At 49.3% G+C, this 22000-nt stretch overlaps 1 protein-coding gene across 9 annotated transcripts in view; it reads left to right on the top strand.

Moving 5' to 3' along the window:
* The window catches only part of LOC105831539 (dachshund homolog 2), a 193212-nt gene that overhangs the window by 167546 nt on the left and 3666 nt on the right, over positions 1-22000 (top strand). For 3 of the 9 annotated variants that reach the window (XM_036287761.1, XM_036287763.1, XM_036287760.1), the window contains 3 exons: positions 11579-11725; positions 12803-13099; positions 20279-20380. In XM_036287761.1, coding sequence (XP_036143654.1) covers positions 11579-11725; positions 12803-13099; positions 20279-20380 — 546 coding nt within the window. The remainder of the gene's footprint in view (positions 1-11578; positions 11726-12802; positions 13100-20278; positions 20381-22000) is intronic. The other 6 variants (XM_028192548.2, XM_036287762.1, XM_028192550.2 and 3 more) reach the window with 6 other exon arrangements.

Below are 22000 nucleotides of genomic sequence, written 5' to 3'. Positions count from 1 at the left end.
GCACTTGAAAGAACTCTTCGTAATCTTTTGCCTTTCTTTTTGGTACCGTCCGTCCGCTCTCTAGCGCAATAGACGGTTCCCCGCCACGAAAAAGTCACGCAACGTAAGCGCCATTCGCTCCTTTAACAATTAGTTCAAGAAGAACACAAGCGCGTGTCTGCGCCAGCTCAGCGTTGGAATTATCACGATCAACAAATTTCTCAGAAAAAACTGCCGAACTTGAGTTCAAAATTCATGCAAAAGTAGCCTTCGAGCGCCATTTAAGAAATAATGTATATTCTGAAGTCTTTCGCCCCACGACCGCCTGTGCTCTCCTCGGATACTTATTTTTCCGCTTTTTTAAATCGTGCGCCGGTAGAGGAGAAGAATAACGTTCCTTGCATATCCCCGGATTAAAAAGCAAACAGTCCTCTGCCAAGTGGTATGGGAATATACGTACCCGTTGAAAGGAAATTTATGGGAATTAATATTGGCTCCCTAGGGGGAGTAGGGGAGAGGGCGGGAGGGTGGGATGGTTCTCTCGATGTCTCGGGGACTCGCGGAATGCGACTTTCCGGCATACGTCGGAGGGAACTTTAAGAATTTAATTCCTACGCGTCGTGCCTCTTCTCATCTCTCTCTCTCTCTCTTCGTCTACTCTTTGCACGCCGAAGAAGAGACACACGCGGGGCTTTCAACGTCTTACATGCCCGCCGAAACGATACTCGAGCGAGCTCCACGGCATAATTTCATTCGCCGCGCGATCTCGACCCGCCCTTTGTTCCCTTCTACCTCGTCTCGCGAGACAAAAGAGTTACTTTTACCTTTACTTTTGCCAGAGCAGATAGAATTCGTATTGTTTCGGGAATAGCAACAAGAAATTATCAAACCGTATCGAAATTCAGGGATAACATCTCCTTTTCCAACAAACAATCAAACGTCTCACTTTGATTTTCATATTTCTCAAGGAAAGATAAACAAGTTTCGCGTCGTGGAAGGGATAGAGAATGGTTCTTTCAAAGGAACCCGCGGAGATTGCTCGCTTTTCGCAACTTTGGTCGCCGTGACGTGGCGGAAAAGTTCTCCTCCGTATCTCCGAGAGAAACGTATATCGCGTGACGTCGCCCGTATTGATATCGTCACGAAGCGAGAACGACTGCGTAGCGACAAAAAATCACCATTAAGCCGCCGTACGTCTCCCCGGGGATGGACCCTACATCATATAGGTGGCGCGGGGAAAGATATTAAACGTACAAACGCGATAAGCTAAAACACTTCTCGTCGATGCGCTCCACGGGGTCTCTTCCCCACGTGTCCCCTCGAATTCACCTCGAGCCCCCCGCGTGTTGTGTTCTCTCTTATTCCTCTTTTTTTTTTAAGGCATTTAGGGAAAAATGCTTGGGAAAAATGAAATGTCATCATTGGCTCGATCACGTGTCCCGTCTACGAAGGAGACGAGGGAAAACAGGCTGGGGAGTGCATGCTGCGCGAACCGTCGAGAGATTTTTTTTTTCCTGAGCGAGCGGGAGGAAAAAAAACATGCCGTGGCTTTTAGTTGAATAAACATCGTACAGATATCGCATAATCTATGCACGCGTCGCGATATCTGTTCGGCGAATCGATATCGATTAAACACACGCGGTATCAGGATTCGTAACGTGTCTACGCTGAACACAAAGGATTTTCTTTCAATTTTCCCTCTCGATTATACAATCGGAAGAATATTGCAAATTGCAATAATCTATTACCTCGAACAGATAATTGTGTCTTACAGCATGTACGTGTAATCGCGACGCGTGCATGCGAATATTAAAATCGTGAAAAAAAAAAAAAGAAACATTAGTACAATATATTATGATACGTGTAACATCATTACATTAGCTTCTAGCATCTCCCTCGCGCATATATGCGGCACGTCCCGTTTGACGGCCATTCGTAGAATAACTGGGAATTAGAAGTCGCAGTAATCTTGTTTTATCGACTCGAGCCGCGATTATGGCGATAACCATCTAACCAGTGTTTTTCGGACTCGGCATCACCACCACTGGGCTCTGCCATTCCGGCATCACCACCCATCATCACCGCCACGCCACGCCACGTAGCGGACAGCAAACACGATCCGTTTGATACGACTATCATCCCTTTCTGCCCTCCCACCCTCGGGGTTCGCCGCTTCTACCCTCGCCTCGCCTAGCCTTTCCGTGCCGCTTATTTTCTGCCAGAAAGCAATATCCGTTATGGCCAATAAACGCAACCGTATCGAAGTAACTGACGATCATTCGTCTGTCCACGTACGTCGAATGTCCAGCGAGAATTACGCTCCTTTTAAGGAAACTATATCGATCGCCTTTATGATGAAATTTATGGGGAAATTGAATTGGGCGTTCAAAATGTAATCCAAATAGAAATCGAATATCCTTTAATTTCCAAGACGGAGAAATACAACTTTATTATCGGTACAGTGCTAAAAAGTATTTTACAAAGTTTTAAAAATGAAATACATATATGGTACAGCAAATTTTGTAGCTGCGTGTGACTTTTGATTGTTTTTCTTAATTGTCCCGCGTGCGTCCGTTGTTTTGCAGCTTCGAGGACACTGGACTGAGAAAGAAGAGCTCTTTTCTCGGTTTCGGCGAGATTTGCAGAGGTGTAGACTCGCGCGCCGTAATGTTTTTGCCCTTCGTCGAGGGTTCGCACCCTCGCGCGCCCTCGTGTTCCACCCCAGCCGCACGTATCGGCCGCACTCTCGGCGCTCCTCCCAGTCGTCTCACCCGCGACGGAGCACATAATCCTGATATCTGTCGGTTTTCGGGCAATAAAACACGCGTCCCATACAGACAGGAGCCCCTGAGAATCGCTACTGCTTCCGGCTGATAAAGAAACGCGCGGCAAAGATATCGGGTAATCGCGCGGCCCCCCGTGTCGGCCGATGTCATCGGCTCTCGCCGTTTTCTGAAAATCGACAATCAAACGAAATAATCGCGTTGGAGCTCTCGATTTTTTACAGAAGGTTTAAGAAATTCTGAAAATCGTCTGAAAATAATCTGGACTAAATTGAAATTAAAAGATATAAGCGTTATTACCGAGAGAACACAGTGATCATGGGCGCAAAGTGCGTCGTTACTTAGATCGTTTAGATCGTTATCCGCGCGACTATCATTGAATATTACATCGATCGTGATTACGACTGTCCAACAACAACGCCTATCCTTCGTCTCTCTCTCTCTCTCTCTCTCTCTCTCTCTCTCTCTCTCTCTCTCTCTCTCTCTCTCGGTCCGTCGCGCTAATGCATTCGCACGCCGCAAAATATCCGGGATAAATCTATGATGCTACACGGGCGTGCATCTTTATTTCACGACATTACAGTATCGGGTCGCGGGCGCGCGAGCAGTACGCTATTCGAAATTATTGACCGTCTTGGAACGGCCTACCTTAAGGCCGAGCGAGAGACCTCCCTCCTCGGTCCGTGAATACTTATCGGGCGGATCGAAGCGCTCAAAAGATCCGCTCGGTGGCCGCGAGGCAAAACGCCGGGCTATTCGGCTATTACGTTTCTGCATACGGGAGAGAACCCGGTAACCAGATCGGGTGGTCTCGAATGACCTGCGCGCTCACCCGGGGAGTAAATATTTTCATATTATTTTACCCGTGTAATTCAAGCGTCGCAAACCTGAACGTCAATCGCCGCGAGTTTCGGCCCGGGCTTCCACCGAGGCGATTCTCTCATGTCGGCAATCAGGACTGCACCACATCCGTTTCCTCGATCGCGAGCGATATATCTTATTCGACTTGCGCTTTCTTTCGCTCTTAATCCGGAACGCTGTAAACAAACAAGGTTGCAGCGGACCCGAGTCCGCGGATAAAATACACGGCGGATGTTAATAGGATAAATTAGTTTATCCTACGAAAACATCCCGGGCGAGATGAAACAGATCATCTCCATATATCGCGCGATAGATTCGGCCCCGGGCGTGTTGCCGAGTGCGCGTCTATTCAAGACGCGGCGGATATTCCCGCGAATATCGCCGGATGCCGCTACCCTCGTCTTCGGATCGGATAAAGGAATAATACGCGAAAGCGAAAAAGCTTTCGACTTTACGACGGTTTATACACCGTGGAGAAAGGAGAGAGACCCCCCCTTCGGTGAGGTTACGAGGGTAGGAGAGCTCGAAAAAGGGAAGAGCGGATAAGACGGCTGACCCTCTCGGGGATGTTTCTACTCGCAAACTGGATTTCGATGACCGATCTCCATTTCCATATGGCTCGTGGGGACCAGGAGGGTGGCCGAGAGCCGCCGAGAAGTTGTCGCCGGGAAATTGATATTTGAACGAGGCCACAGCGGCCTCATCGACCGCTCGGTGACGAAGGGCCGGTGGCCCTTCGTGGAACTCTCGCTCTCGCGCGTCGACTGCCGTGGCATTCAGAATCGGCTTCGATCGGGATCGATCGATCGATCAGTCGATCGATCGTCGCCGTACGGCACGACGTGTCCGGCGACGTTACAATTTTATACCGTCGACTTGGATTTTTTCCGCCTCGCCGCGAATCGCACGTCGGAGCACGCGTCGTGTAATTCTTCTTTCGAGTTAGTTTCGAGCGCAGGGGGAACCCTTCTCGAAATTAGCATTCGCACAGGATGCACGGTCTAACTACTACTATCGACGTTGCCTCCAACTATAATCGTCCGAGTGGGTACCGGGCTAAGTGTAATATTATTCAACACACAGCTCACAGTATGGATATCGAGAGCCGTAGAGCGCAGATGCTGTCCGTCGGAGAGGAGCGCGCGGGCGCGTGTTGCTGGAGCGACCGCGGCTTTTCTAGTAGGTGCCTAAGAACCTGTCCTGTCCTACACCCTCTCCCGTCACGGATAACGGGTGTTTCGGTTGGTTTTGGGGCCTCGAGAAACGCGTCCTGTGGAGATTACGAGCTCGTCCAGACGCCAGTCCGTCCGCCTTCATGAATCGTAATTACGCGTTTACCGCGTTACACCGTCTTGCCCCTTTACGCAAGTAATGGATCCCTCCTCGAGGGGTAACAACTCGTAACCGTCGCCGTTGTCCGACATCGTTTGCGACGCGATTAATTCGCGAGTACGGGTAATTAATGAGCGAGCGGACGAGCGAATCTGACGAGAAAAATTGTCGTGATCGAGACGGAAAAATCTGATATCGTAACATTCGTCGTCATTTGGCTGAAGAACGAAACGCTTAGATGGAAAAAAAAAACACGCAGGGAAAGTAATTAGATAAAATTACGATTTATTGCGCGCGAGGTCGAGTTGCCGCGAATGAAAAAAAATGTCGATTGCAGTAGCCGGTATTACTACGGGAACGGTGATCGTTTTAACGAACCCGAAGGCGAGCTATTATTAATTTTTCCGGAATGGAAGCCGGTCATTCTTGGCGCAGCCTGGGGGCCACGAAGGAGAGCGAGTGCTGCAGGTGGCGAGAATGGTCAATATAACCACAAAATGTAAATCATATTGCTATTCCCGGAGGGCCCCCTCACCCTCTCTCTCTCTCTCTCTCTCTCTCTCTCTGCCGCTCTCAACTCCGGGTATTAAGCACAATCCGGGTAAGACGCCCTGACTCTATATTAGTTTCCGCGGGTTCCTTGATTGGATTCAGCTATTACGTTTCCTACGGCCCCCCGCACTGATTGTTTGCGTCCGGCAGACACAATCTCAGTAGTGTTATCCGCGATCGACCACAGCCGATGCTTCGTGTCATTGCTGATGTACAAATACATTGTGGAAATTTCCACGAGCAATTTGCTCTCTTGCATTTACAACCGCTCGAGAAATCTGCATCGGACGATGAAAGCCGGCACGTCAATTTCGCATCGGGATTCAACGATTTAACGATTCGCGACGGTGTAATTTGAAAGTTATTATTCGACTCCGAAGAAAGTCCGCGCGGATATCTGGGAATAAATCAGTCGATGCCCGGGATGCTTCCACCGCGGCCGAGGTTAAACAGCCTCGGTACCGCATTCTCATACGGAACCCGGCGATTTCTGACCTACCTACCCCGCCGCGCCGCCGCGGAACTTGATATCGGCGATCGAGATCTATCGTGTCCTGTCGGGCGAGCGAGCGTTAAACACACGGTGAACTTCGGGAAAGGGAGTGAGTGAGAGTCACCAGCCAACGAGTCTTCGACGTGGGGAGTCCACGCCGAGAGCGGTCGGAGGATTTCTGAGCGAGCGCACAGTGGTAGCTGATGTATTTTGACGTGCCCGATGAGAGAGGCCGCTCTCTCTGTTGACTGCATTATCTAATGGACCACCCTCCCCGCCTTCATTCCCCCCTCGGTGTCTCTATCCATCCGTCTTACTCTATCGCCGCTCGTCCATCTTTCTCTCTCGTTCTGTCTTCGTCGCGGTCCTCTCGCCCGATGCACGACGACGACTCGGCGTTTCAGCTATCTGCGATCTACCGCATCGGTAGACGATCGTCCCCGGCGAGTTGCACGCATCTGGGCTCTGATTTCATAATCGACCGCAAATTTCTTCTCTTTTTCGTTACGCGTTTTATGCAATCGCTAATGTCATTGGCAAGTACTAGACGTGTAGGTAATATACGCATGCATTGATCGATCTTAACGCCAATTTTTCAGAAATTTTAAATAAAAGTATTTTCGATACTCTTAGGAGTGTATGGATAGTTGAACAGTCTGTCTAAAAATACAAACGTTGGAATGTTGGATGGCATATGCGTCGAACTTGAAAGCAAGCAATTACACGCACTTGAGGATAATTAAGATCGCGCGAGATACATAAGAAGAGGATAGACGTGGCTGATAACGATCGGAATACCGCAACGTTTTTCCTCCGACTTTCGTAGGAATGTTAAGAAGAAGCTACCGCGTTGAAATCCTGATATTGCTCCGATAGTTATCGGGTTACCAACTCAGCGCTCCAAGCGCGAGCTTGGTACCGAGCATGCTCGATTTGGTCTGGAAAGAAGTTACGCCGCAGTTACATCCAAGGCGAAGTAACGCGCAAAAAGCCCAAGTATCTCCGACGAGTATCGAGAGGAAGCAGAAAGGAGGGAGAAAGAGAAAGAGAGAGAGAGAGAGAGAGAGATAAGCCGTGGCACGGCAAAGAGTTTTTCCCGACCGGCAAAGTATTGTCCGTCGTCGTATACTCTCGCATCTCGTCGGAACTCGAGAGCGAGATCGTGCGACCGTGACTCTGGAATCATCCCTAAGACCTTAGACCCCCGCGCAGCAAGGTCCGCGCCCAGCCATCACCAACGCCGTTCCGCGACCCGTGCAATCTATCCGGTTCTCTCTTTTTCTGAACTCTCTCTCTCTCTCTCTCTCTCTCTCTCTCTCTCTCTCTCTCTGCGATATCCGCTAGCATCAAATTACCAGTTCCTTCTCGATCTACAACCCGCTGTTGTCGTAACTCAATTGGTACTCTCCGAGGAAGGACGCACCGTATCGGTGTTTTCTGTCGAGTTTGCGCGGCGGTCACGGACGGACTCGATTTTAGACACAACGATGATCTCTGTCGCCGGAACAGCTGCAGCGCGGATTCGGTATTCACGATGATGCCCCCTTCGTGCCACGGTGGCGGCAAAAAAGAATTAAAAATATATTGCCGCGTAAATATATTGCCGTGCAAAGGAACATTCCCGGCTGGACTATGTTTAAGAAAAAATCGGAACAATGTAGTCAACCGCATAAAAGGATCCTGTCAGAGTTTACAATCATGGGGATCGGCGCGAGGCCCTCACGCGATTGCCTAACAGAGTATCACGGAAGAAAAAGGTTCGTCCTTCGTCGCGGACTGGGGCAGGAACGCAGATCTTATACAGATACAATCCTCCTCGTCCTGGCCCTGGTACCGTGGACGACGTCGACAGATCCTTGGAGCGAGCAGCCCGATTCGGGGCAATTCTTTGCCGTCTCGCGTGTATCCTTAGTATGCAACGTATGCAGTCGGTTGTTACCGAAGGAGTGGTTTGCTGAGCGGCCAATGGCGAGTGCTCGAGCTAATTCTAGGGTGCCGCCGCCGCGCCATCTTTGCATCATAATGCTGTCCCCCCGTGCCCCGACGCTCACTCGCTTACTCTCTCTCTCTCTCTCTCTTTCTCTTTCTCCCTCCGTTTCCTCCTCACCGCCCTTCCCGTCACTGCGAGAAGTCTGCCCCCTTCCTCTTCTCTGCCGTTGCCGTTCTCGCAACCTCTTCCCTCTGCCCTCCTTGTCCTCCTGCCCGCCCCCACCCTCTCCTACTTTCTCTCCACCCTTGTTTCGTTTCGCGTAGGAAAGAAAGAGAAAGGAAAAGGTGAAGGAGACGAAACGTCAGGTGAAAGAGAAAGAGCGAAAGAAAAGGAACGAAGAGAAACATCTCGGAGGCGCGTTATGCCAAAGTGGATAAGGAGAAGAGTGCACGAGAGGGAAACGGAGAGGTGTATAGGCAGGGAGGAAAAGGAGGGGCACACGGCCATGGCGAAGAGGTAGAGGGGACGAAGGGGTTGTCTGCGCCTTGTCTGCCGGGAATCAATCACGTATCAGTGATGCTCAACCAGTGGCCACCTGCGAGATACGATCGATAGGATTGCGATACTCATTTACGATGGCTCATCGATGGCATCCGCTGTTACTTTGAACCATAGAGTCACGAAGGATCCGCGAACATTCAATTTCGCTTCGAGGAGGACAACGACGCTTCCGCAACGTTTAATCGCACGCATACACACACACACACACACACACATATGCACGCGCGCAGCAAGATTCAAGAAAAAATTCTTGATATTCTTGCGATGCCGGTGTGTGGCCGAATGAGAAATGCATTTGCATCTAAAGTGGACGGATGCCTTTGCACGGGCCCACGACGATTTATTTCCACGGCGGCGGCAATGCGATCCTCTGATTACCGTTCCAGAAATGACGCGCGAGTGGCGAGGGCGATTAAAGCCGCGTGCCCTAATCTCCATGCTGTACCGGCGCGAGAGCGAAGGGAAGGTAATGTCGTCGTACTCAAGTACGCCCACGGCGACGTGGTACCTACGCCTCGCGCTACCGTCTTACCTGTCAGGGTAGGGTAATGTTAAATCGAGGGAACGCGAGTAGGAGCTACCCGTCTTCCGCCGAGCCTACCATCCTGAGGAATCGCGACGGATCCATCTCGCCACGTCAACCGAAGGATCCGACGAATGCATACATCTGGACATAGAAAAGATGTGAAAGAAATACATGTAAATTATTAACATCAAAAAAAGGAGGGGATAATTCAATATTCCTTTTTTCATAAGGTACTTCGAATGCTTTAAGGAAAAACGGGCACTTGTCGCATGGAAGAAATGAAATCGAGCAGGCATAATCGATCGAACCCTAATCTTTTTGCTCCCGGGGTATCTTTTCGCGGGACTCGAACGAGCGCAAGAACCGGTCAACGTCTCGTCGGACGGGAACGCGCCATTATACGTCGAACCCGGAGCGCAACGGGAAACGATCGAGGCGGAATCGTCGTCGAACAAAGCCGGAGCTCGCGAGAGAGGTCGAGCCAAAAGTGTCGAGGGCCGTGATGCGCCCGGGAGGAGATACAATGGCCGGACGCGCCGATTCACAATGACGGAAAATAATTAAAGCGGGCAGACAGGGGGGTGGGAAGATGCCCGTTCAAAGATGCCGACGCGGGGGTCCGGACCGATCAGAACCGATCGGCCCGTACGTTGTATCCGAGCGAACCTACGTGCACATCCGTCGCCGTGACGAATCCGCGCCCTCCTACACGTGTATCGATGTTGCGTTTGCGCGCACGTTTGTCCGTACATGAGTTTCAATGTAAATTTCAATGTAAATTTGCGTGTACGCATCACGGTAGATTGATTTCGAGTATGTCTGCATCGGCGACAAAGTATGCGTGGGGACGAGATTGGAATCCGGAAGAGAAGCCTGAAAGTGCGGTAAGCAAGACCGGATTTGAATGATCTGGCACGAAAGAGCGAACAAGCTTACCTACATTGTCGTAATACTTGTGGTCAACAACAAGTTATCTCGGAATGCTCCGTGACACAATTTTAAAACAGGTACGAGGAGAAACTTTATGATCGATTGAGAATCCGTCTCGCGTCTCGAGCAGATCGCGCTCTAAATTTCTCATGCTGGATTCATTCTGGAATTAAAACTGTTGAATGAAAACAAAATATATCATATAATTTATATTTCGTACATGTTTTCTCGTAATTATGCTTCATCTTAAATTAAGAATTTACACGGAAAGGACAGTTCTATTGAAGTAATTAAAAAAGTTAATGAAGAAAATTACTAAATGCAAAGTGCCGTTCTTCTCTTCTTCTTATTGAACTTTTTATGCACGTTTGCATATATTCGTATTAGCTTAATACTCATATATTATGCAAACGCTGGAGTCCAGGATGCTGCTCCCTGTATCTTTTTAGCGGCGTGACTCACTGTGAGAAATCGATAAACGATTCGTCTCGGGCGTTCGACTCGGCCGGCTACCGTCGGATCCGCGCACGGTAGCTGACGAGACGATCGGACCCCCGCTTAGACGTGTACTTTGAGTTTTGGGGCCCGCCGTGCTCGGTGTGAAGCCCCCCGCTGTAGAATGATACGCCAGGATAATTCCGTCGGACTCTGACCACGCCGGGGTTCCGCCACCTGGGGGACGGAGATGGTCAGCGCGAATTTGACGCGTATTCTCATCGCGCCACTCGTGGTAACGATTAAAACTCGTAAAATGTACAATGCATTGCAAATAATCTTTACCAGTCATGTTACGTTGAGAAAAAAGTCTTGTTACATTAATTAGAAATCTGGTAGATTCAACCAGTACGTCTGTGAAAAAAAAAAAACAGACGAATTAGAAATCGTGTAGGAATTACCGGATTGTAGTAGAATCTATCAAACGTTCTATTTATACAATTTCGAGTTCTAGTATAATAACCAGAAATTTTGTTTGGTGACTACTTTCATAAAAAAATTCATAACTTTTTCATTGCTTCATATTAAGAGCTAAAAGTTTAACTAAAGCCTCTCGAGATACTTTGAAAAAAAAAAGTTTGTTGGTGGTCGTTTTGAAGAAGATATTTAATTTGAAAATTGAATAGACGACTTTTAGCAAAATACATATAGCTCATTTATTCAAAATACATTCTTTTTTATTTATTCTAAAAAAGTAAATTTTATGCAATGTATCGATAGCAATCTATCAGTCATTTTACAAAAAAATATATATTTATGTATAAAAACATGTCAGTGGTGCATACACTTTTTCAGTTTTATTGTTGGTACACTCAACGATAATATCGATTATTTCTTCCCTGAAAAGTAAATCCCAAAATTGTTCTATCATCTTACAATTCAGAACAGCATCTGCTGGACCAGGAAGTCTTTCAGGATAAACATTATCGTGTCGATAAAAAAAATCGAAACTTTGAATCGAAAATTCCACATCGTAGTTTTAATTCTAATACCAGATAGTATCTCAGCTTGGATTAAGCGGGAAAGAGAGTGTGCTATACTTTTATGACGCTATGACTCATGGCGTACGACGCTCTCTTTCGTCAGTGTAAGCGTTTTCCTCAGTGTATAAACGATCGCATTTTGCTTTGTTGCAGTGGTTTACCAGAAACGGTTAAAGAAAGAACGAAGAGCGAGGAAACGGCTGCAGGAGCAGTTGGACCTGGAGGTCAAGAGGCGCACACAATTAGAGGAGGCCCTGAAAGCCACGGGCGCGTCCTCGGAGCAAGTCAGAGCGATTACCGGTACGTGCGAACCGCCTTCTCTATAAACAAGTTCTCACACCGTGCAAATTTATATCATCGAGATTGAAAAGTATCATTTACCTGAGAAGCTTATACTTACGAGGTTAAAGAGATATATTTAAAACGCGCTCTGTTCTCGGACTGAAAACTTTGCCGATGTCCGCTCCTCTGCGTCACGCTGGAGAGGAAAGGGGAAAAAAAACCGTCTCGATTTAACATCGCGTAGATTAGACGACGCGAGAGACGCGAGCTATCGCTGCAAATGGACGGGTTTTCTTAGGATTTCGCGAGCTCGTCGTCAGTCTCTCCGTTAAGAGCCCCGGGGCCAGCGGTGATCTCGGAATAAATTAATTAATACGCCGAGGCAGAGCAAACAGCCTGACACCCGGCAGAATATGATTCCTTACTTATCCCCCTGCCGGCGGTGCAATCCCTCTCCGTCGTCGGCTGGCTGATGGCAGCCTGTTTCTCCCTGCTGTTTCTCCCGCCCGCCCCCCCCCCCACCTTCTCTTCCACCTCGCTCTCCAGCACCTTGACTAGGTACCGCGCGTCTCGCCCCATGATCCTCCGGCAAGTAGAAGTAGCAGCAACAAGCGGCACGCCACCCTTCTTCCTGTCACTACCAAAACTCAAACGCGAAACCCTTTAAGTGAAATCTCTTATTCCGATATAATGTTTCGTCCTGGCTCCTTCACCCCTCCCCGTCTGTTTCACCTCATCGTTTTCGCGTTACCTTCCCCTCCGTTGCTACCGCTACTACCGTCGCCTCCGTCGCCGCTGCTGCCGCCGACGCCGACGCCGCCGCCGCCGCCGCCGCCGCCGTTGCTGTTGCTGCCGCCGTCACTGGTACCGCTGATTAATTCTGTCAAATCCAGAGAATCACGATACTAATTTCAAATCAAACGGCACGCCACTTGGGCGCGCTGCGCCGGGGTTGGTGCGCGGGACGGTCACGGTCTTATGAGTTACCTACAAGTTTCACTTCTCGCTCAAGTCGCCATCGTTTCTGTTTCGCTCCCTCGTCACGTCCCGGGAATAGATTTAGAGAGAGAAAAACGAATCTTTTTTTTTTTATAGACATCGCGATAATCGGGCGATTGCTATCTTTCTATGACGCAGAGAACGTAACGGCGGAGGCGCGCACGAGTTCGGAGCCGGAGGCTAGCCCGGTACATTCTCAGTCGCAGCAGCAGTCGTCGCAGCAACAGCCACCGCAGCAACCCCTTCAGCAGCAACAGGCAGCGGCCCAGCAATACCGGGAGGCGCAAGTGCCGCGTCCTTCCCAGCAACCGTCGACGCCGGAGAAGCCCGCATGGGGATACGGGCTGGATCTCATCGGTAGCCAGGCGTCGGCCTTCTGGCAAAACTACCAAGGTCAGTTCTCCCAACGGCACGCTACCCTTCACCCTCGTCGTATTCCCGTTGCGTTCGTTTGGAACTCGCCGTCGATTCACGTCGGTTCCCACGGTGTTCCCACGGAATATCGCGCGCGGAAAAATAAACGGGGAACACTTATGCCACTTATCGTTAACGGAGGATCGCGATAGCCATGTCGTTCCCGCCTCCGCTTCTTCCTCCTTCCTCGATATCTCGAAACATCCCGGCCCCGTCGTGTCCCAATACGTCGTGTTCCCTATTCGAGTTTCACTGTCGAATAACATTAACCTCAGCGAGATATTCTGAAAAGAATTTCAAGACGCCCAAAGAGTTGCCTGACGGGAAAGAATAAAGCCGTCCAGGAAAGCTGGTCTGCTATCTACATTGTAAAGTTTACGGTAATTCGAGAAAGTAGCAGTCGCGTGTTAGAAACTCGAGGTCAAGGGAGTAAGGGCGGAGGGGGAAGGACGATCCGAAGATCCAGGCCCAGAGCCAGCGGCGGGATCCGCTAATTCGGATAATCGCATTCCCGTATTAGAATCCACTCAATTTTTCTGATCTTCCGGCCGAGTGCTTTCGATCCTCGATTACCCTGACAAAAAAAAAAGAGAGAGAGAGAGAGGAGGAAGAAAAGAGAGGAGATTGACCCGGAGGGCGAGAGAGACGGTGGTAGTATGTCGTGGTGGTATCGTGCAAAGTAAATTATTCGAAAGATCTCGAGCGAGAGCAATCACGCCGCCGGCAATAACAACCCCGTGCACGAAGAGGGTAGGAGGAGGGAGGAAGAGAGAGAGAGAGAGAGAGAAAGAGGGAAGGAGAGGGGGAAGGAACCGAGCTGGTCCTGACGAGGAAACACGAGGTATTTGAATAGGGTCCCGCAGCCACCCGGGCATCATGATGCGGAATCCATTTGCAATAAACAACGGAGATTTAGACGGGGGTGACGCGGGAGAGGAGAGACAACGAGAGACGAAGTCGAGCGGTAGCGTCAAGAGATGGGACAAGGGGTTGGGAGGGGTGACCATCGAGCGGGGACACGGGGAAAGAGGTGGTTCGACGTAACGTCGTCTGAGGTGAATACTTACGCCACTGAGGGGACCTCAGGGGCCGCCGCCGCCGCCGCCGCGTCTTCGAGTCATGCATTCTATACGAGCGATGGCTCTCATTCCCGTCACATCGTCATCGTAGAATTTCCCGCGATATTCGAGATTTGATCTACATCCGATTAATCTTTCCTTCGTGATTTCAAAATCCTAGTGGTCGATCTGACCATCTGAAAATGTATTTCACCTATTACGCCGCGGTACAGAATATTAGGCTGAATTTTCTCTTCAAGATGCGTCGTTTACCGCCGCCTGTAGCCAATCTTAAATCCCGACCGCCTAGCTCTCTAATTAAATCCTTTTGAAAGAGAAAGAGAGCAACCTAAAATGCTAACAGTGTCGCGTCGCAACTTGGACCTCCCCAGATGTGCGATCGCGATTTCGCCCATGTCTTCTCACTCACATGAGCGCCACTGGCTGTAATGCAGAGTTTATGCACATCTCTCGCAAGTAAGGAAGGAGCCGTAATTTCCCCGGCGGCCAACGCGGCTCTCGGTGGCGTTACCTGTCCTCCCTTCCTTCTTCCACTCACATCGTTCCCTCTGCACTTCCCTTAAACCTCCTCCAGCCCTCTGCGCTGCCTCCCCTCCTTACGTGACGTTGCTCTCTTCCTTTCTCTCTCTCTCTCTCTCTCTCTCGCACCTACATACGTATACGCGCGTGCATAGATGTACGTACACGCGACGTGGTGTACGTGGTATACAAGTATGCACGACGCGCGATTCCTCCACGTCGTCCACCATCCGCAGAGTACGACGAAGCACTCCGCCACGCTTTAATATTCAGACTATATGCAATAATTTCGTAGCAACCATAACCCCCTTTCTCTCCTTCCTACCCCGTACCCCTGTCCCCTACCTTCCACCCGATTTCGCGCAGCACTCTTGCCTCCTTCGTCTTTCTCTCTGTCTCTCTTTCTCCTGCTCTCGCGTCTTCCACACATTCTCCTTCTCAAACTACCATCTTCAGCTTCGCCGTCTCTATCGCGTTTATTCCCTCTCCTCTTATATCCCCCTCGCCCGACTCCCCCTCCCTCCCCCTTCCTATCCCGCCCGACCGTGTTTCTTCCACCGCACGAAGAGAGACGTGGCACGTACGAACACACCCACATCGAGACTTTGCGAGATTGCTCCACGGTGTGGTGCATGCACTGCACCTCCATCTTCCACCCTGCGACCGCAATCACTCTAAATCGCCGCGCAGGCATTAATATTTGATGGACGAAGTCCTCGGGAATTATTCGAAATGGGAATAATCGCGATCGAGGCATCGAGGCGCGCCGGTATCATTTTTCATCGGTGTCTCGTGAGATCAGCATCGGCAATATACGGCTACAGCTTTAAACGTCGTTAAACGCTAAACCCTTTTAGTCTTTGCACGCCGCGCTCAGGCGCCGCGCGCTTCCACGAATGAATTAACCTTGAATAACCGCGCGGTCTGCAAACTGAAAAAGGGAGAAAAATGAAAGTCAAACGTTGTCGAGAGAAGTAAAAAGTTTTAAGCTTCAGTCCCGCAAATCAAGCGTATCGCCTCGGGAGGAAAAATGACGACGACGATGACGGACGGGCTCCGTTGAACGCGCTCGCGCTCGCGCGATGGATTATTTCCAGCTTTCCAGCCGCCCACGCGGCTAGCCGAGAAAATGCGAGCGTCGCACCTGCGTGCGTGCACGTGCGTAGACCATTACCGCGGAAAGACAATAACCCCGCGGAAGTGTGATAAAGCGTGACGGGTGTGTATGTGTGTGTGTGTGTGTGTTTGTGCGGGCGGTATAAAGGCCGAAGGAAGCCGACGCGCGTCGACGTGGGCGGCGGAGGTAGGACGGAGGGCTTGGAAACATCCCCCGGCCTGAATATATCCACGGGGCACGACGACGTGGTTTTCCGGCGAACAAGCTGGGACAGGAGAAATCGGACGGGGAAGACAGGGGCTGCGGCGGAGGGGGGGGGAGGGGGAGAGGAATGGAGAAGTGAGGAGCGGGCGAGGGCAGCAGAAAGGTAGAGTTTCGATCTCCGAGCGCGATGGTAGCTCGCGTGGTTGCAAGCTGACGGTGAGGTAGGTGTTGTCAGGAATATTGGGGTTGTTCCAAGCGACCCTCCCCGCGCGCGCGACGGTCGTTTGAAGCGTTTTCTTCCGCCTTCTTACGTGTCCCGAAGAATGACGAATAACAAATCTCGAATAATGAAATCTCAGGGAATTAGACGCGTTCTCTTCTTTTTTTTTTTTTTTTTTTTTCAAATCGTTGTTGTGCGTGACTTGAACTTTTACGATAAAAGGACGAATCGAATAATGGCTGACGTTGTTTTCGGAGACTCTTAAGTTTGCTACGAGTACACATGAGAGAGGGAGAGAGAGAGAGAGAGGGAGAGGGAGAGAAGTCTGCCCTCCCCTCTGCTTACGATTTTGCATCGCCGCCGGCGTCGATTGGAAAGGCGCGCGGATTGTGAGGGGATTAAATTCGTTACTGGAGAGCTTCGACGCGAATGGCATACGGAGGAGAGAGATTTTTATGCGGCCGGGAGAAAGAACAATTACCGAGCGAGACTCATCGATCGTCCTGAGTATTGCCTGCTCCTTTTATTTTTAAACAACGACATTACAGAGTTTCATCGCAATTGATTCGCAAATTAACGACACATTTGTAACCCCCGGAACGGGGCTTTGAGCCGAAAACGTAGAACGTTTCATAGTGCGGCTACGATTCGGCAATATGTAAAGAAGAGAACAGAGGGTGTGGGTGAAGAGGCGCGAGGACGGTAGATGATCGCAGTTAACGAAAATTTTAAATTATAAGATCCGCGCGATTCGACGGTGAGGGAGAGAAAGACCCGGGCCCCGAAGAGATTTCAGCCTCGTTCCTCTCTCCTCCTGCATCTTTTCTCCTCCCAGTTCCTCCGCTTTTTTGTGTCTCCGCGCTGCTTCATGCGGCTCCTTGATTCATACAATTTCATGGTCGGCTTGGCGCTCAAGCGCCTATCCCCACTCCTATTCGCATCTTCCGTCCTTCACCCCCTCCGTCCCATATCTCGCTTTCCGGCCCTCTGTTTTCCGTTCGTTGCTGTTGCTGCTGCTGCTGCTGCTCCTCCTGCTCCTTTACATCTTTCGAACCTCGTCTGCTTTACATAAAGATCAGAGCATTAAAAACGCGATGCTACACGAAATCAACCCTCTAGATGTAGCCCTCCTCTCTTTATCCTCGTCCCGCGCCCCATATCCTTTTTTTTTTTGCTAGCGAAAGTCACTAACCCTCGGCTCTTCGCTCGATTCTCGAGTGAGCAAGAGTATTCAACCAATTACCGTCCGTCTCGATGTGATACTTAAATTGCTTTTTTCGCCGTTCGCGCAAGAACGAAACATGTCGAGTGCACTCATCACGTTGACGATTATATCCGATATCCGGCGCCGCCGCGGCAAATCCGGTTAAATCCCAAGGCCGTCGTTCTCTTCGAGCAGGCAGGTTTCACCGAGGAAGCTTCTCGGCTGTGTAATCGCAAAAAACGCCTCCCGTGGAATGGAGGAGCGCGAGCGTCTGGCGAGAGTGCTTATCAATCGCGAGTTATTGGTCTCCTTCGTGGAATCCAGGCCTCGTCGGACCGGGTCTTAAGGGGAATATAATAATGAAGTTGGCGTATACGAGAGCGAAGGTGTACATTCTCGATCTCGAGCGAACAATACGCAAGAGAGTTTTTCCAGTTCTTGCGGCAGAGGGAGAAAGAGAGAGAGACTTGCGCGGAGAGACCGCGTTCTCGCGTTCTCGCATTCTCGCCCCGTCCTCGATTTCGATTCGGTTCGTTTTCTTCTTCTACCCGGTGAGGCAAGGTGGCCTCTCTTCCTCCCCCTCCACCTCCTCGCGGCCGGCATTGTGCCGGAGTTAATTACGTGCGGATAAATGCGAAGTCATAGAGGGGCGAGCCACCGGGGCCCCTCTTCTTTTTCACAGCGGACGTCTTTTTTAGGGGGGGGGGGAGGAGGGGGCCTCACTTCCTCGCGCCGCGCCCGCCACCCCCTCCCAAAAGCCGGGGCGATATGGCGCGCGATGCGATGGCACACAATACCGACCGTTTAGGGCCCCCGGTACGGCCACGGCCTGAAATTGTTTTCATTGTCCGGACGATTTGTCAGGGTGTGTAAGACGGTAGCGAAACTATTAGCGGGGCTCATTCTTCTTGGACTCTCGAGATGCGCTGCCTGTAGAATTCCACGAGGGATCGAGCGGACGAGCTCTCTTCTTTCTTCATTCGATACGCTACGCACGCAACGATACCCGCGAGAAATCGCGAATCTGGATTTCCAAGTCGTCCCGTCGCGCCGTGCGCAGCATCACTTTCTTACGGCGAACGGACCGGCGGACAATACGACGTTCGCCAAGTTATTAGAATGGGGAAAAAAAACCGAGAGACGAGAGAATACATCCCTCTCGCCTTCCTCTCCCCCCCCCCCCCGAAAAAAAGAAGTACGCGCACAATCAATCAAATCGCTTTTTCGTGGTCTTTATCTCGGCTCGGCTGCAACAAAAGGGATGGTATTCCGAACGAGGCAAGAAAGTTTCCTTAAATCGGCCCTTCGCCTCGAGGCTCGTCCTCTCCCGTCCCTACCTACTTACTCACCCTTCTCCGCCGTGAGACTCGCCGGGCGGACGAGAGCGGGCGGGCGTTATATCTGGAGCAGTTAAATTGTCATTTGGATATCAAAGGGACGCGACACCCCGCGCGCGGATAAGGGCGCGAGAGGTAATTTGGCTCAGCGAAACGCAAACATTGCTCTCCGTGTGCCCCAAAGTCGTGGAATATAACGGCCCTGACGAACGCACGAATTCACACCCACGTGCCACGAAACAGCCCTCAGCTATTGTTGCTCAAAGCATAATGGAATCTCGGCCCCGTCGTCTCTAGTCCCGGCGATAAAGATGGAACGGGATAGAACGGGGAAGAGGGAGAGAGAAAGAGAGAAAGTGAGAGCACGGGACAGAGAGCATCGTCGATGCCGACTCCTCTCGCAGTCCGTCCGCTTTCGCACGCCGGTTAACCGGGACTTAATGGCCTCGCAATTGGATTTTACCATTGCTCTTTGCTCAAGGAGGCGCCATTTCACGCTTACCGATCAGATTCGCATCCTCTCGTCGCACAACCTCCTTTACCATCCTTCCCGTTCGCACGAAATTCGTCTGTAATAGATAAAGATAATTGAATACGGAAATTTTTTTTTCTCTTTTTCGATCGTGCTGTCAATTAAATAATAACGCTATTTTTTTAAATTTGTCCTGCAAATTTCTTTTCTTCGAAACTAATGCAAATGTTTTCCGGAGATGTAAAGTACAAAGAGTCATTGAATTTTTTTACATTTGTAAGAGAGTAATAAAAGAGGAAGGGTGTTATAATCTAACGTGAGGTAGAGGAGGTACCGAAAATCACAATGTAAAAAAAAAGGTCAGTTTGTCACAATGTAACCTTCTCGATGGAAATTCGCATAATTTCGTAAACGGCGTCCGTTGCATAAATCGCTCGAAAGGGCATAGGAGCGAGACGCGCGTGTGCCCGGTTAATTCGGCGCGATATCATTAAAGGGACATTTTCCAGTTTTCACCCTAATCCTTGCGAAATTCAGTGAGCAAACCCGCGGCCCTTTCACGCCTGCCTTCGTCCGTTATCCCGCTCGTCCCTTTTCCATCCCCCTTTTGCGCGCGGCTGACGGTAGCTGCCGGTTTTGCACTAATTACCGCTTCGTTTCATCCTTCGCGCGCGTGGTTCACGCCTCGTCGAATCCGCGCGTCGTTCCCGCCGTCCGTGCGCGTTGCGAGCCGACGGACTTCTCTCCTCGAGGCGATTCCTTCAACGCTGTCGAGGCAGCGGAGCGCGTTATCCGAACGCCGATATTAATCTTAAGCCGAGAACGCTAGTGAGACTACATTATGCGCGTTGATTACATAGCGGAACAGTATTGTATTATGTAGGCTATATTATAAATGCCATATTATAAATGCTTTGCCACACACACGCACACAACTAAACACATCCCTGCCGTTTTGTTGCGCTCAGTTGTCTGTCAATTTTGTATGCCCTTTTTTTTGTCGCAGAATCGCTGGTGCAGGAACTTGAGCTGGAGAGAAAATCGCGGCAGCACCAAGCGGCCGAGAGGGACCAAGTCAAGTCTCCTCTTCAAGGTGCGTTGAATAAAGGTGCGACGCTACTTTCGCTCGTGCGCACCCCGTAGAATTTAAAGTGGTTTTATTGTATTTTAATAATTTGTTTTTCATCGCGTTATCGCATTTTGTAATTTTGACATGTATGCGGATACGATAGTACCTGTGTTCGCGAAACATATATACCATCTCTCTCAAGTTCTCGCATTCGGAGAGCTCAGTTTTCGTGCAGTACGCGTAGAACGATTTCTTGCTATACGGAATAAAGTTCGGATCTTTAATTAGAAACTCTTCAGGGGCGGTCGCGTCTCGAGGGAGGGTGGGCGAGGCGCGGCGGTTCTTGCAAAGGCGTCAGCGGCATAGCCTCGGCATATTCGAAACTTGGCCTCGCTCTCCTCCGTGGAAACTTGTCCGAAGGAAGTTTCCAACTCGCGCAAAAACTATATCCGTAGCGCGATTTCGATGCTCCAAGGCCCCCGGCCGGCGTGACGTTGCACGTAAATAATCGTTTTTCGCCCGCCCGCCCGCCCGCCTTCCTACCCTCTCGGGGGAGCTGCCGAAAGGAATTAACAAGTCTGCTCTTAATTGGCAACGTCCTTGCAAAATCAACTCCCACATCTTGGCCCGGGGCTTTTTATCGACGGTAATGTTACTCTCACAGATCTGTCGCAAAAAGAATGAAAGTGGCGAAGTAGCGTTTCCGCAAAAGCGCACTTTCTCAACTTTATCTTTTGCTAAGAAATTTAATGATTTAAAATAAAGACGGCTTACTAGCCCTAATATTCGTACATCATGATACTTTTAAATTTATTACTCTTTAAATATAGTTTTTATTGGAATAAAGAGTTTGTAATTTATGCATTATACATAATTTTAAATCTGTTAAGCAATAAAATTATGCTTAATTCTGATATCACAAAAATATTCGAACATTTAACAAGCTATATTAGTAATATAATTGTACTATTTGCGTACTATTTGCGTATACAAAGATGTACCTCTTTGCCAATTTTACTTAATTTAGGATTTGTTAATTTTTTAAAATACTTTTACATTTATAAATTTAATAATTTATCAATTTCTTGATTTGCTTTTCCAAGGGAAGTGATAAATCACGATTGATGTTTATCAAATGAAAAATTTTATCTTTTCACTGATTGAATCTGTTTTGATGTGTTATATGAATATTCAAGGGAAGCTGACTTACCATGAGGTCAGACAACAGCTTGCGTTTATAAACAAGCAACATATTGTGTCCGAATATTTTTACGACTGCAAAATTAGCAATATCTTATTTATTGTTTTGTATACATTAAAAATTATTATGTTAATTAAACTAAAATTGTAAGTAATTAATTATAAAATTGTTTTCAATTATTAAAAAATCATAAATTCCTTAATCCAATAAAAACTAAAAAATACTAATTGTCCAAAATACTAATTCTCCAAATAACACACGATTTCTGAATACGAATAGTTATATATTATATTATATAACAATTGTGTCGCCAGAGTTTAATCGTCCACAGGTTTCTTTTTGCGCCGGATGTTTGGAACTGGTAATTGAGAAGAGAATAAAATATATTAAAACATGCATGTAGAATCAAATGAAATGACGCATCCCGAGAGGGCCAGAGCGGGCAGATTGAAACGGGG

The sequence above is a fragment of the Monomorium pharaonis genome, chromosome 5, assembly GCF_013373865.1.
Source record: "Monomorium pharaonis isolate MP-MQ-018 chromosome 5, ASM1337386v2, whole genome shotgun sequence".
Taxonomy (NCBI): domain Eukaryota; kingdom Metazoa; phylum Arthropoda; class Insecta; order Hymenoptera; family Formicidae; genus Monomorium; species Monomorium pharaonis.
The sequence above is the reverse complement of the archived record's forward strand: the minus strand, read 5'-3'. Positions and strand labels throughout refer to the sequence as shown.